The sequence below is a fragment of the Toxorhynchites rutilus genome, chromosome 3 (genome assembly GCF_029784135.1).
Source record: "Toxorhynchites rutilus septentrionalis strain SRP chromosome 3, ASM2978413v1, whole genome shotgun sequence".
NCBI lineage: Eukaryota > Metazoa > Arthropoda > Insecta > Diptera > Culicidae > Toxorhynchites > Toxorhynchites rutilus.
The window spans coordinates 65,623,317-65,639,202 of NC_073746.1; the positions used below are offsets into that span (position 1 = coordinate 65,623,317).

General features: G+C 38.7%; 1 protein-coding gene and 1 long non-coding RNA gene across 2 annotated transcripts; both read right to left on the reverse strand.

Annotated features, from left to right (window-relative positions):
• Nucleotides 1-9,461: 9,461 nt before the first annotated feature.
• Nucleotides 9,462-12,887, reverse strand: LOC129773201 (uncharacterized). Its single transcript, XM_055776788.1, has one exon. The coding sequence runs from the start codon at nucleotides 12,885-12,887 to the stop codon at nucleotides 9,462-9,464; it is 3,426 nt and encodes a 1,141-aa protein (XP_055632763.1).
• A 2,091-nt stretch (nucleotides 12,888-14,978) lies between these two features.
• Nucleotides 14,979-15,886, reverse strand: LOC129779117 (uncharacterized). Its single transcript, XR_008743567.1, has 3 exons — nucleotides 15,834-15,886; nucleotides 15,429-15,712; nucleotides 14,979-15,369 (listed from the first exon to the last, which is right to left on the reverse strand). It is a non-coding gene; the product is annotated as an uncharacterized LOC129779117 (long non-coding RNA).

Genomic DNA, 15,886 nt, shown 5'->3' on the forward strand with positions numbered 1-15,886 from the left:
CTCTTACGCACTGCTTACCATACACAGTTCGTTCTGAACTGCATGCACAGTTCTGCCAGCGGTCAGTTCGTTCTGAACTGTATACACAGTTCAGTCGGCGGTCAGTTCGTTCTGAACTGTATTATCAGTTCATCATTCACCGTACACAGTTCGTTCTGAACTGGCTATACAGTTCATATGAACTGTTGCCCAGCAAAAAAGAACGGCAGTTCGTTCACTCTTTTGGATGAACTCGTTCTTTTGATCAGTTCATGAACGGTTTGCCCATCTCTAGTTTTGCAGTTGCCGGATGCCTTAATCGGAAATACCTTATGAAATTCCCGATGTCGCAAATGACTTGACGGTAGCTAAAACCACTCGTTGTATCCATTCTGCATATGCCGTTGCTACCGTTTCGCCAAATAAAATTTATTTTGAACTTACATTCACTGCCAGAACGAATATCGTTTCGGATGTGATGAATATCAATTTGTTGCTTTTGATATCCAAAGTATAAATAACAGCGAAGTTATGAACCCCACTCAATGTCGCATTCATTCATTATAGCTCATGCAACAGCGATATGAACAAAATGAACTCGTTTGTTATTGTCATCAATATAATGAGGGCAGTGTGTTTCAAGCTGAAAAAAGTCATTTACACCAAGACGGGTCTATGGTACTAGGTGAGGCCGTTTCGTCACTAAGTTGGTTAGGGGAGCGGTATATGAAAGCAGTACGGAAGAAAGCAGAAGGGGAATTTTTTCCTTGAAGTGTGAAAGAGACAGACTGATCACGAGCGAGCTTGGGCACAAGCGTATTGTGTTTTGTTTACAAACAAAACACAGTAGACTTCCAAGATGGCTGAAGAGTGGTTTTAGCAAGTTGGCCCACCTTAGGATATACTTCTACGTGCCTTGATTTACACTGGAACAAAATCAAATTCATTTCTCGTGAATATTTGTTGATATTCTAAGACACTGGTTGTACCCAAGGCGCCTCTATATATACCAGGTGAAACAATCATATGAAATGCACTTTCAGCCATATTGGAATTGCTGTCGGTATTGTTTACAAACAGCATCAGAACGCTGCCGGCGGCTCGCTACAAACTGCTACGATGCTTATTCGAACCTAGGTAGTGCGGACTAAATCAAAACGGCTGTCAAAAAAGATCCAATTGAAATGTCAAAAGAGATCCAACGATCAGGAGTGTTATTTTTCTTATGATAATCAACACTATAAAAGAGGTATTGTTGTCAGGGGCAAAAAAAATTAAAATAACAAAATGAACGAACTACATTTTTCCGTCAATTGTTTGATTAACCATTGTATCTCTGAAAGAGCATCTCAGCCTTTCACTGAGCTACGCCTTTTTAATGTCCCCTCTCTTTGACATAACGTTTTTCCGAACGAAATAAAAACAAACGAAGTCAGAGTCACGTAAATGTTTACTCCTGCGATTTGAAAATATTCGATAAAAAGTGGAAGGAAGAGATGCCAGATTATTTTAAAAAAAAGTCTGTAAAAACATGTGAATGTCTGTTAAAAATGTGGAAAAGTCTGTAAAAGTGTGCAGATCTATAGAAATGTCTTTTAACGTTAATTTTCACATATTCATGAATACTTTGTACATCGTGATGCACGTAAGATTGTATTTTGTTCTCAGATCTTCGTCAAAAGTGGTAATATTATTCTTTATCGCAAAACATTAGACTCGTATTTTTTTATTTTTTCATTGGGGTGTCCATTTCCATTTTAGGGTGATCCAAAAAATCATTATTTTTTTCCACTTTTTCCTAAAATGACTTTTTTCTAAAATTTATAACTTTCGAACCACTTAACCGATTTAGATGATCGACATATCAAATTGAAGCCAATGAGCTTTAATTGAGAAATATTGAACTTGCAGATAATATGGATCCTATTTTCGTAATTATTGATTGTAGTCGTTTTTTAATGTTTTCATGGCTTTGGACTAGGGGCGCTATATTTTTTTATATTTTTTCTTGGAAGCTGAGAATTATTTACATAAAATATCTCGATATCAGAGATGCTATTTTTTTCGTTTTTGAAATATGATTTTTCAAAACTAATCGATGTTTCGAAAAACAAATTTTCCCCATTTTTCCCACTACAAAAATATAACTCTTGAACTATTGGACCGACTCATATCATCGACATATCAAATTGAAGCTTACGAGTTATTTTTCTTTGGAAAAATGTTACTTTTGCGAAAAAATTTAATTCTTGTTTTTGTAATTATTGATTGATTTATTTTTTCATAGTTTTCTCGTTTAAAGATAGGAGCGCTATATTTTTTTTATATTTTTTATGGAAAGCTGAGGATTATTTACCTAACATATCTCGATATCAGAGATGTTATAATTATCGTTTTTAAGTTATAAATTTGTAAATTTAACATGTTTTAAGTCTTCGATCAATATTCATATGTGACTAAACTAGAACTATGCTACTAGAATCTTTCCCGCAAGTGTGATATTTTTTCAAATTTTGCTTATTGGCTTCAATTTAATACATCGATCATCAAAACCGGTTCAGTAGTTCAAATGTTACGATTTTTTGCAGAAAGTAATTGGACAAAGGGGGAAACATGATTTTTCGAACCACCATTACTTTGAAACATCATATCTAAAAAACATAAAAATAGCATCTCTGATATCGAGATATGTTATGCAAAAATCCTCAGCTTTCAAGAAAAAATATAAAAATATAGCGCCCTCTAGTCCAAAGTCATAAAAAAAATAAAAAACGACTACGATCAATAATTAATAAAAAAAAGACGGGTGGGTAATGTCGGGGACATAACCGAAGTGACGTAGGACTATACAAAGGGGACAGCTTTTGTTAAATATATATTTTAAATATATTGTTTTATTTTCTTCTCCTACGTGAATACCTACCTATCTACCTGAAAAACAGAAAGTGGGTTATATCTATGGTATAACCGCAATGGTGACGTAGGACTATCGTTGATTAAGTGATCCTTTGTTTGAAGTTGAATCTGAATCCATTCTGAATGAATGGATAAATGAATATTTGGGGGACTTCGAAAACGAGAGTGTTACGTTGGAGGTACAAGGTTTTATGCATCCAATATTGGATAGGAAAATATCCTACTGATGCGGAAGAATAATCTTCAGAAGCTATCCTGTTAATTGCGATTGATTGAAAAATCACAAAACCAAATGTATTTGGTCACAGTGTTACATGGATAGAAAACATTCAAATAAACTCTTTCACATGAATGTATTTTTAAATTCCCAGAGGAACTGGCAGATTATTTTCAGTAACGATTAGATATTTCCACATTTTCCTCGATACTGGAAACCCACCAGTGATTAATGCTAACTCGATAACCATCTGTTAATAGCACTTGATTGAAACATATTTGGTCACAGTGTTACATGGATAGAAAACATTCAAATAAACTCTTCCACATGAATGTATTTTTAAATTCCCAGAGGAGCTGGCAGATTATTTTCCGGATCTTTCTCGATGCTGAATGGCATCCAAACGGAAAGAATTCCACGCGTGTATGTGTGTGTGTGTGTGTGTGTGTGTGTGTGTGTGTGTGTGTGTGTAGCGGCTGCTTCGAGATCTTCCCGGGGAACCGTTTGTGGCATCACTCTCCTCCTGATGGACTCATGTATGGCCTAAGGTGCACAAACAGGCTCTTGGTGACACCGTTCATCCGCGCTTTCATGATAAACGAAGAGCTTCACCACAACAGCGACAACATGCTCCAATCGCTGTTCAATTAGAACTGAGTGGATTTCCGAGCGGCGCTCGCTTATATACCGATTGGTGATTTCAATAGTCTGTTTTGAAAGCAATTTTAAGACTATTGAAACAAGTTTTTGGATCAAAAAGTAAGTATAGAACGCGTAGACATTTTATCTTTCGAATGAAGTGTTTATCATACCATTTCGTTCAGTTGTTTAGGAGCTATTAACACTCAAAATCTCGGTCTCCGGCGTAACGCTTTCGTTTTCGAAACTTTGATTTTACACCCCGGTATAGAAATGAAAGACGTAGTCCTACGTCAAAATGGATTAGTTTACTGTTTACTCTTTATGAATATGTTGATGGTTCTGAAAAGAACCTTTGGTGTTGTGTTTTTGTTATCACTCGATATTCCCATCTTGTTCGGTTAAACCTTCCTGTTTAGCTATTGCGTTTGCCACTCGCCACAGCTTTCACAGTTGGAAAATTTCTTCCCATCCAGCTTGTGACATGTTGTTCAGTAAATTACATTTAATGCGACGTGCCGGAGAAACACTTTGTCACTCACTGATTGTTGCCTTGATGAGCGCCGAACCGAAGCTGCTCTGTTCTTGATGCGGGTTTTCTGATTGTCGTAAGCAGCTTTGCAAGCCAACTCGATCACTTCGGCGGCCGAAACTATATAACGCCGGCTAGGTGGACTGGTGCACTGGTACTAACGCGCTCGGCCTAGCAACCCCTGCGAGGAACTCCAGATCAACACGGTTCGAGCGGGATTTTGCCTTTTCCTTCACTTTTCCTCCTTTACCATGTCCAGACATGGCTGCTTGGGTTGGTTTGTTGATGGGTTGTGATGCGACCCGATGTGGTGTACGGTTTGAATGAGAATGATCGTTACGGCAGCGGAGCGGGGATTTTTAAGCTGACTGGCTGGCTCGAGAATTACGCATGTGTGAGACTGCGACCAATGTTTCTTTCTTTTTTTCCTTTTTCCCTTCCAATCGTGCTTCATTCTATTTCGCTGCTGCTCTGGTTGCCCGTTTTGGTCGGTACGATTTGAGGAGCACAAAATGGACCAATCAAAAATGGGCACATAGTGCATTTTGGCAATGCTTGATATTTCACAATTATTCAATTATTTATCTCATGAAAAATGAAATGTTATTCGTTATATAGATGCGTAGATATATTTCCTATCAATTGATGCAAAAACCTTTGCGATCTATTGAGAAATGCTCGAGTTATAAGCGTTCCATATCTTGCATTTTTTCCTTCTTGTTCAGTGCATAGATTTCCATTTCACCCCCTATATCTTCCGGTTAGACGTAGTCCTACGTCAATATAATTATTTTTTTCGCATGTTAAATATTTTTTAATAACAGGCTAAGTCAATAGTTTCAATTTTATATGTCGATCATCTAAATCGATTCAGTGATTCAAAAGTTATTAATTTTCATTTGTCAATTTTGGGAAAAAGTGGAAAAATTGATATTTCGGACCACTTAATAACTTATGTGTCGTAAGTGTGTTTAAATGTTTCAACGATCTACACATACATACATACACATACATACGCGTTGTTAATTTTTATAAAAATCAGTATTTCTTCGTTGATATATTGGACATCCACCAAGGCTTGCGGTCTTGTCGTTGATGAAATTTATAAGAAAATACAGTGTATATTTTCCATCCGCCATGCAAGGCTATACAAGTTTTAGATCCCCACACGGCCATGAACCATGTCTGTGGTAACAATAACGAACAGTAACCCATATTTCGTCATAAGCAGACCCGAAAGCGAATGTAAATTGTTGAGAATAGAATGAAAATTTTTATTCGATTTTGTTTTAATACTTAGAAGACAAAGTCCTGACCCTAGCTTAACTATTTTTCAATAAATCTCCTTGCATTTCAGCAAAACAATCTTATCTAGAACAAAAAATAATTATCAGAGACAATTTTCGTTCAAGGTTTTTCGTTACCTGCAGAGAATGCAATTTTTCATTAATTGTGAATAACCGTATCCTCTCTTTCGTCTGCAATGATGTCAGGGCAAAAGTACTTATGTGTATGAGTTCCAAACTTCATACACACCAGATGGGCCAACCAGAAAGACTGCCGGGCCGCAGGTTGAGTATCGCTGGTCTAACGTCATGTGTATTGATATAAACTAAATATAATAACTTTTCTGTATTAAAACTATGGAAAAATGGCATATGGCGAGTCAAATATCTTTGATGTGATGAATAGAGCCCTTTTATTTTTCAAAAACCTGTGAAATATTATTATATCCAAAGTCTACAACAAAAATAAAAAGTGTTTTACAGATATGTCTGTAAATTCACAAACATATTTGTAAATCTGGCATCTCTGGTGGTCTAAGAATTTATTGCAAGAAATCGCTTGAAAACATGCATGAATTTGCTTGAAAATGAAGTGGATTGAGTCCGCACCACTTAGATTCGAACGATGCCTACTATGTTCGACTTTCGCGAATTTATGTGAAAAAGAAGGGATGATTTTGTAGAATTTCATTCTCATTTCCACTACTCTCGCATGTGAAAATGCAAAAATGGTGTATCCTAGCAATAACAAAACAAACAACCCCCACTCCACAAACCGTAATCTCCTTCTTATTGAAGTGATGATGTTGCTTCACCTGTTATACATTGATATAAGCACCTTGGTTGTACCTAGTGCGAAACTAGGTTAAAACTGAGTGAATAAAAAAACGTTTTGACAGCAGTTAGTTTGGAACTGGGGTTGAAACTGAACAAAAACGAATTCGAAACTCTCTATCAGGTTAGTGGGCCCAAAGGAAATTTTAAATTCTTAAAATTTGAAGGAAAGTGTTTACTTGCTGTTACTTGAATGCATAAAACACGTAGCAAAGAACCTTACTTAATCATTTTTTTATAATTTTTCTGAAATCCCTACTAAAATTCATTATCATAAAATAAAATTATACCCAGATATTATTTTAGTTCAAGGTTTTTTCACTATTTGCGGAAAACCTGTTATACTACTACATATAGTAATATTTTATATTTGATTCGAAGATTTTTTTTTTCTCTACTATAGTGACTTTCAACACATTTCGGCTGGTTCGTCACTTTTACTTCCATTTTTGGAAGAATGTCGGGAGTGAGAATTGAGCTCGTGATCTCTGCGTGAGAGGTATGGATGTTACCACTACGCCAGATCGCCTCCGCGATTCGAAGAAAATGATTTTCGTCTATATTATTTAATTTTAAAAGTTTGCCCATTTCACCTAAAAATCCAATACGGGGGTGAAGTACACGGGTAAGATACATCTACGAAGGTATTAAATGGTAATGAATCAAGCATAATCTAATAAGATTACTATGATAAAATACAGTTTTGAATTGTTAATAGATCAATGAAAAGCATTTCAAAATGTTTTATTGAATGCTCATAACATATTATTCGGAACATTCTTCATCCATTACTGAAAAACATTATAAGAACAGATCAAATTGTTGAAATTATAATTAGGAATCATTATTAGAAACATGTTTCGTGTAAGATTTATTCATTGTTTGCAGAAAACCTTTCAAATTATTGACGGGGATGTTTATTTGACACAATAAATTGATTTTCATTTCGAAAATATGTTGATTTCTCTTACAACTATGAAGGCCAGAGTTGCTGCATTCCTGTAAGCGATAAGAATGATCGTGTAAGGTTGAAGAATTAGGTTATTGCGGAATGGAGTGATTCTTGCCACTATTGTCACTACTGATAATGTCATTGCTACTGATCGTGTAAGGGCCGTTTTACGTAGTATTGACGGGAATACCGAAAAGTTTGAAAAAACTTCCAATATTGATACACTTTGATTTCAAATAGGGGTGTATTTTTTCTGTGTCAATCAATGAAAAAATGTACCAATTTGTGAACTCACAGAATGTTTTTATAATAAACGTTTTTATTCAAAAACTTGGACTATTTCTTATTCCCTGCCATCGTTGACCTTACTTCAACAAGGGGAAAAAATATAATAATCTATTATAATAACCCGCAAAATATATAAAAAAAAGTATTATTATTAAAGGCAAAAACAATCTAATTAATTAAAATACTACACTGAGAGAAATAATTAGTAAATATAACGAATTTTTTGGTAAATACTACCAATCTATAGTCATTTTCGACCGTACTAATAAACACATATGTCAAGCAGAACCATGATTCGGAAACCCAATATCGGCTACATTTTCTCGCCGAAAATGCACGTATCAGAATTATATCCTTATTATACCTCCGTATTGCCTTATGGGAACAATGAAAATGGTTAATACGCGCTTTTTTCACCAATTTTCAGATATGACAATTGTAGCTCCGAGAGAGTGGACTGTATAACCGAAATTTGGCTCAGCGTGAACAAATAAACAACCGTACGCGTGAGCTTTCAAACATTAACTGATTTATTTCTGTTTCATACACTTAGAGTAAAATGATTTGAATTTGGGTGGAATCAAGATGGTTACATTGTGTGGGAACACTGATATGAATTCACTTGAGTATTGTAACTGGAACATCCTCCCGGCCGTTGAAATGGCCTCATTTCAAACGTCAGATGTTGACTCCTCCTCGTCAAGTGGCAACAAACACAAGTACTTTATCTCTCGTTTGATGATAGAATCCTTCGTCTTCAATGTTACCGCTCTCACGTGGCCATCGCTCCCGGGGTGTAACTCCTTAATACGCGCAAGGCTCCACTGAAGTGGAGGAAGATTGTCATCAACGATGAGCACTAATGCACCCACCTTGAATCTGGTTATATTGAAATCCCGTTGACGTCGTTGTAGTTCTTGAAGATAATCTACTGACCAGGTACGCCAATACTTCTGCTTCAGGTCCTGTAGTACCTGCCATCTGACCAGCCTTCCAGGTTTGATGTGCTCATACGATGGTTCGAGAACTGCTTGAAACTCTCTGCCCACCAAAAAATGAGCCGACGTAATAGCTGTCATATCATTGGGATCGTCAGAAGACGGAATCAACGGGCGGGAATTCAAAGTGGCCTCTATTTGTGCCAACACTGTCGTCAGTTCCTCATACGAGAGTCTGTGGTCCGCTAAAATTGGGCGTAGGTGAAATTTGGCAGACTTCACTCCGGCTTCCCATATTCCACCAAAATGGGGACTACGTGGAGGAATGGAGGACCAGTCAATATTTCTTTGAACGCAGAATCCATTCAACTTCTTCTTGTGCATCTCGGTTTCAAATATTGCCAATCTATTTCATTATTTGCACCAACAAAATTGGTGGCATTGTCTGAAAATATCCTCGTTGGTAGACCCCTCCGACTAACGAACCGTTGAAGGGCAGCCAGAAATGCATCCGTAGAGAGATTTGATACTGCTTTCAAATGAATAGCCCGTGTAGCCATACAAATGAAAACACACACATATCCTTTGGTCGTGACACTTTTTTTGATAGTCGAAACTGCTTTCAGCGTAAACGGCCCGGCAAAGTCTATCCCAACGTTGGCAAATGGATACGCAGTTTGTACTCTATACTCCGGTAAATCTCCCATCAGCTGTGTTGCTCGTTTTGGATTGGCACGGTAGCATGGAGTGCATTTGTGAATAACATCGCGTATGGTAAATTTCGCTCGAAGAGGCCAAAACTGTTGCCTCACAACAGCAAGTAAGGCTTGCTGACCGATGTGCATATTGATCTTATGTAGATGACGAATGATTGTCACGGTCACAGGATGTCTGGCAGGTAACAGAAGCTGATGCTTGCTGCCATATGGTATTTGAGCATGACTCCTACACGTAGTGTATCATCTCTTTCATCAATGAAAGGGTTCAAGCATTTTAGTGAATGATTAAAATTCTTCTCTTCCTTTAGTGCACGAATTTCATCTCCAAAACACTCTTTCTGGATCAGTCGGACTATCAGCAGCAATGCACGCCTCATTTCGTCAGTAGTAGGCAACCCCTTTGATATGTACTGCCTACCACTTCTTATATAGTTCGTGAAACGAATCACATATGCCATAGATCTCTGCATAATCGAAAACCTGCTGATGCTGTCGAATATCTTCAATCTATAGCGAACGTTCGTGTTGAAGAGAGCAACTCCTCGTAATTCTGGAATATCAGCTTCCTGAGTCGGCGGTGGATCTTCCGTTTCAAAGTTGGCTTGTTTCAAGATTTCCGGACCGGTCCACCACATTTCATTTCCTCGCAGTTGATTCGGTTGGACCCCTCTGGATATAAGATCGGCGGGGTTCAATTTAGATTGAATGTATCGCCAGCTAAACTCATTCGTCAACATTTGGATTTCCTTTACACGATTCCCAACGTAGATCTTCAGTAAATTTGGGACCTTCTTGATCCAGCAGAGAACTATCTGAGAATCGCTCCATAAAACAACGGACCCAAACTGAATCTCCATGGCAGCAATCAATTTTACAGCAAGACGAGACAATAGAAGAGCTGCTTGTAGCTCCCCACGCGGTGTGGTAACTTCCTTTTTCGACTCCTGTTTTTTTGGTAGTATTCTCGATTTACTGCAAACCAATTTCATTTCAGCCGTTCCATCCTGGAACACTGATCGAGCGTAGAGACAAGCTCCATACGCAAGATCGGATGCATCAGCGAATCCATGTAGCTCGACACTAATGCAATGTCTACTCAATACACAACGTGGAATCTCCAATCCGTTCAGTGCTTGCAGTCGCTCACGAAATTCTATCCACAATTCCGCCAAATTTTGTGACAGAACGTCGTCCGAATGTAGTTCAAGAAGCCACAGTTCCCTCATGAATAATTTCGCTATTGTAATCACCGGACCAAGGAAACCCAGTGGATCGAAAATTCTGGAAATTTCGCTCAAGATCATCCTCTTTGTGAAATGTGTCGATTGAAGTGCTTCAGCAATCCGGAATGTAAATACATCACTGTCAGGATTCCACACGATTCCGAGTGTCTTCATCAAGCCGTTTACAGCAGCGTCTTCAATTACTCCAAATTTTTCTCGTTTCTCTTCGGGAACCATTTTCAATATCTCCTTTGAGTTCGAGCAAACCTTGTGTATGTCGAACCCACCGTCGTTCAGCAAGCCGATCACCTGTCGCAGCAGCTCCATGGATTCTTCCAAAGAATTCGCATCGGCGAGCATATCATCGATATAAAAAGATTTCTTCACAGTCGTGGCGGCAAGCGGATATCGTTGTTCTTCGTCATTAGCCAGTTGTCTCAATGCCATCGTTGCTAAAAATGGCGATGATGCGAGACCGTACGTCACTGTTTTCAATGCATAAACCTTCAAGGCATCATCACTACTGTTTCTCCAAAAAATACGCAAAAAATCGTCATCTATCCCAACCTGTCGATACATTTTCGGGATATCTGCGCTGATCGCATACTGGAACGTTCTAAACTTCAAGTGAATCGACACCAAGTCATTCTGCACCGTCGGACCAACCATTTGGGTTTGATTGACGGACACTCCTGTCGACGATTCCGCAGAACCATCAAAAACCACACGAAGTTTAGTGGTTGAGCTAGTCGGTTTCAGTACGCAATGATGGGGTAAATAAAATATTTCAGTCGGATTTTCATTCTGCGAAGGCGTAACTTCCACCATGTGACCTAACTTCGTATACTCGTTCATAAATTCAACATATTGTCGTTTCAAATCCGAATTCTTATTCAATCGTCGTTCAACTGCATAAAATCTTTTTCTGGCCATGGTTTCGGAATCGCCAAGCTGCTCCTTCGCTTCATTGAAAGGTAGCCGAACGAAAAATCTGCCGCTTTCGTCACGTCTATACGTCTCAAGGAAATGAGTGATGCAAACGTCTTCCGATGAATGTTCCGTCATTGTTGTTTCGTCGTAAGAATCAAAGTACCAAAATCGTTCAAGTAACTTACCGACATCATCTTCAGTTACTACCGTGCAAAGCGTACCGCCAATTCCCAATTGGTTAGTTGGAATTAAGCCACTCACGATCCAACCGAGCGAAGTTTCTTGTACAGCAGGCAAATTATCCGCCAACTGAAACTGTCCTTGTTTGATGAGCTTGAAGAATAAACCTGATCCGATCAAGACGTCTACCTGACCGGGTACGTTGAATTCAGGATCAGCCAGCTGAATGTTTTCTGGAATATTCAGTTGGGCAGTTTCGAAATGCTGCATTGGAAGATCACCTGTGATTGTCTTCACGACCAAGAGCTCAAGACACTGTGACTCATAGTCATTCACTTTCGATTTGATTCTCGCGTGCACTTTGTGCTGGATGGCTATCTGGTTGCCACCAATACCAACGATCGTATAATTGGCCCTTTTTCGCTTTAATCCAAGCTTAGCTACCATAGCTTCCGTGATAAAATGCTTATGTGAAGCAGAATCCAGTACTGCCCTGCACTGCATCATTCTCTTCCCAGAACCGTGGATGAGTGCAATGGCTGTGGCCAGTAATGTGTCTTGGTCAGCTTCGACATTCGTGCAAAGAACAGATTTGCTGGTTGTTGGCGTCGCCGTAGTATCAGCGACCTCTATCGTTGGTTTCGATGAATCTATTTTGGATACAACGTTCGATTGTTGTAACGTCGAATCCTCTGAATGCACTTCGATGGGATGCAGTGACGTATGATGACGTTTGCCACACTGCTTGCACGACCGCTCCAATTTACACTTTCCTACGACGTGTCCCTTCTCCAAACAGTTGAAACAGGAACCACTCTTGCGTAGAGAATTGTATTTTTCATTCACTGGTATTTTCTTAAAAACTTCACACCTCCAGATTTCATGATCTCCCTTACAGTGCGAACACTTCTCACTGGTAGTAACAAGGCTGTGTACCTTTGTGTCCGTTTTTCCAGCGGTACCTAATTGTTTCACCACTTCTGTTGTCACCTTGCTACTACGACTTATTTTTTCATACACCTTACACCTTTCTTTGAGAAATTCCATTGTGGAATTATAATCCGCTAACTCATTGTCCTTTTGATTTAATCCCCACGCTTTACGTGTCTCAAGGTCGAATTTTTTCACAAGCACGTTCAAGAGCATCATTTCCCCCAATCCTTCCACCGGCAAATCCAGATTCTTTAAAGCGTCGACGTTTTTCGAAACTGTGTCAATAAGCTTCCGAAGACCTACTGCGCTTTCCTTTGTCATTGCTTGTATGTTGAACATCGCATCGATATGTTTATCAATGATCACTTGTTTATCTTCGAAACGCTCACGTAGCGTCTTCCAGGCAGCATCATAATCATTATTATTTATGATGTCCTGGTCTAATGATACAACTTGATGGCCGGGGATTCATTGTCATAGCGTGCCATCACGTTCTCAAACATATTTTTGAACGCGAACCAATTCTCGAAATTCCCGTCGAATGTTGGCAACGGAACCTTCAAAGGAGGAACAGACGACTGACTGTGAACGGGTTGCACTACCACTGGTTTCATCTCACTTTTTACTGATGCTTCAAATTTTTTCGTTAACTGTACATAGAGTGCACTGTACAGCTGTTCAAACTCAATAAATCGCATTTCTTCCGCACACTGTATTTCGTCACTTGTGTTTAGGTCGTATATGCGATTCTGTAAATCACAGTATTCATTGTAAGCACAATCCAACATTTTCAACTGGAGTTGCAAATAATGTTTATCTGCTGTCTCAGATTCTTCCAACGAAACTTGTATGCGAGTCAACTTCCTTGCCACCGATTATTTTTTCTTTAGCAACACGTCGAATTCCTCTTTCTTTTGTCGGTTCGATTCCTTTAACTTCTGTTGCAGTAATTGTTCACCAACGGTAAGCGTGGGTACCGAACCCTCTTCATTCCCGTTGCCAATATTCGCATCGTCCGCCACGTTTTTTCCCTTCTTTTTGCCGCTCTTTGGAGTATGTGCAGTAGGCGCCATTTTGTCTCCACTTCTGTACCTTTTGTTCCGAGAAACAATTAAACGAATACGCCGATTCAATGGCGTTCTTTTTCAATTCAAATTTTGTCCGAAAATACTTTCCGATTTCGCAATTTCCACGCTAGGAAATACGATCGATTCGATTTTTCGAGTTCAGCCACAAATCCGGCTCGAAGGACCAAACTTGTAGCTCCGAGAGAGTGGACTGTATAACCGAAATTTTGCTCAGCGTGAACAAATAAACAACCGTACCCTTAGAAAAATCCTCGGTCGAAAACTACTAAATACATTTGGTAATGCAAAATTAGTAGAATGTACAAATTTTTTGTACATATTGTCAACAAACCCGCATCCCTACCAGAGATTAGTATATTTTACTCGATAACATTAGTAAGCTTGGATATTGTCATATCTGAAAATTGGTGAGAAAAGCGCGTATTAACCATTTTCATTGTTCCCATAAGGCAATACGGAGGTATAATAAGGATATAATTCTGATACGTGCATTTTCGGCGAGAAAATGTAGCCGATATTGGGCTTCCGAATCGTTGTTCTGCTTGACATATGTGTTTATTAGTACGGTCGAAAATGACTATAGATTGGTAGTATTTACCAAGATGCTAAACTATAGGTGTTTCGTTCTTGACACTTTCATGACAATACGTGAGACGAGTAGCGAGACGTAGCTTTCTGAATTATTTACTTTTTGTTTGGTTGTGTGGTTATGGTTTCATATCAACTCGCTGAGGAAAACAACTGAAGGAAGAAATGAACAAATATATATTCGTGAAAAATAGTGTACTATAGCTGCAATATGGTATTTATATTATATATTATTCAATATTTTTGGGGGACCGTGATGATTTGATGATCTTGTGGGTGTGTGGGTATGCATAAGTCTAAGAAATCTGTTGTCCAACTCCTCCACAGATAATCGTTCATCTCGCGGTTCTCTATCATGCCAAAATTATATTGTGAATATTTTATTTACTTCAGATGCCGTATTATTGTGCAGTAAAAGGATGTGGAAACAAAGTTCTCATAACGAAAAATAACCCGGACATTGTTTACCACACTTTTCTCCGAGATGGAGATAAAAATCAAGGTATATGCTCACGTAATTTCCATAGCAGCAGCTACGATGACCGACATCAAATGTGCCATGAACTTAATTGTACGAGGAAATATAGGATGTTGAATTCCAAAGTTAAACCTTTTTTCTGCCTTATATGTATCAGCCATTCCATGTCGAACCGATATAGTGGTTCTCCGGATTTCGTGGAAAGTGATAGATTTGTTCTTTATTGTAAAATATTAGACCCGTCTTTTCTTGTTTTTTTTATTAGGGCTGTGTGGTATACGTTGCAAATCGTGAATATTGTCACCGGATTAAGGGCATTGTAGGGATGTAGAACGTTGAACTTTTGACTAGTCTGAAATCGATCCACCGCCGCAACAATAAGAAATTTCTCACGGTGCAATTTTTCGAAATGACTGGTATACTCATCGGCAGTGCGGAAATACTCTCAGCATACAAAGCAGCAGCGCAAAGAGGGGTCCAAATTGTGTTTCAGCATACTTTCCACCGCAGTCACATAACGAATTTCCGATAGAAGTCGATTCGCCACTACCATCTCTTATTTCCTTTTCCTTTTCCTTCAAAACTTTTTCGTTTTGTAAAATTGCATCCAGCATACGCAGGAATTTGTTTTGCTTTTCGGAAGTCAACTCTGAAAAATCAACAAATATAATCATTCTTGAGCGGAATAAATATATCAAACCGACCCACCAGCGTGATTGTTCTGTTCGTGCTGCTCCAGTAGGTTTCGCAACCGCTCCATGTTGAATTTAAAATGATTTGGTCGATTACCATTGGCATGCTGTTGGATTGGCTCATTACGTGTTATCAAATCGTGGTTCATCAGCACCCAGCCCAACTCGTCCTGTTTGACACGAGTGTTGCGGCGCAGTTTTATCTCTTCGAAAAGTTTCTCGCGTAGTTTCCGTTTGATGATGCCTCCGTCCTTGATCAGATTGTGCCGATAAATTCGTACCACGTACGATTCTTTTTCCCTGATGATAAAACAAAAAAAAATAACACTTTTTTTAAATGCTCAATAAAACCACGTACGAATAAAACGCTGCTTGCTTGGAAAGAAAAGCATTGATTGCGCGGCTAGAAGGTAAAACATACTCAAAACATCCTTCTGCACTGTTTTTAATTCGACCGCTGATTGTAGATATCTG

What these genes read in the sequence shown, in the direction of transcription:
- LOC129773201 (XM_055776788.1), bottom strand. Translation starts at nt 12,887, where the DNA reads ATGACAAAGGAAAGCGCAGTAGGTCTTCGGAAGCTTATTGACACAGTT.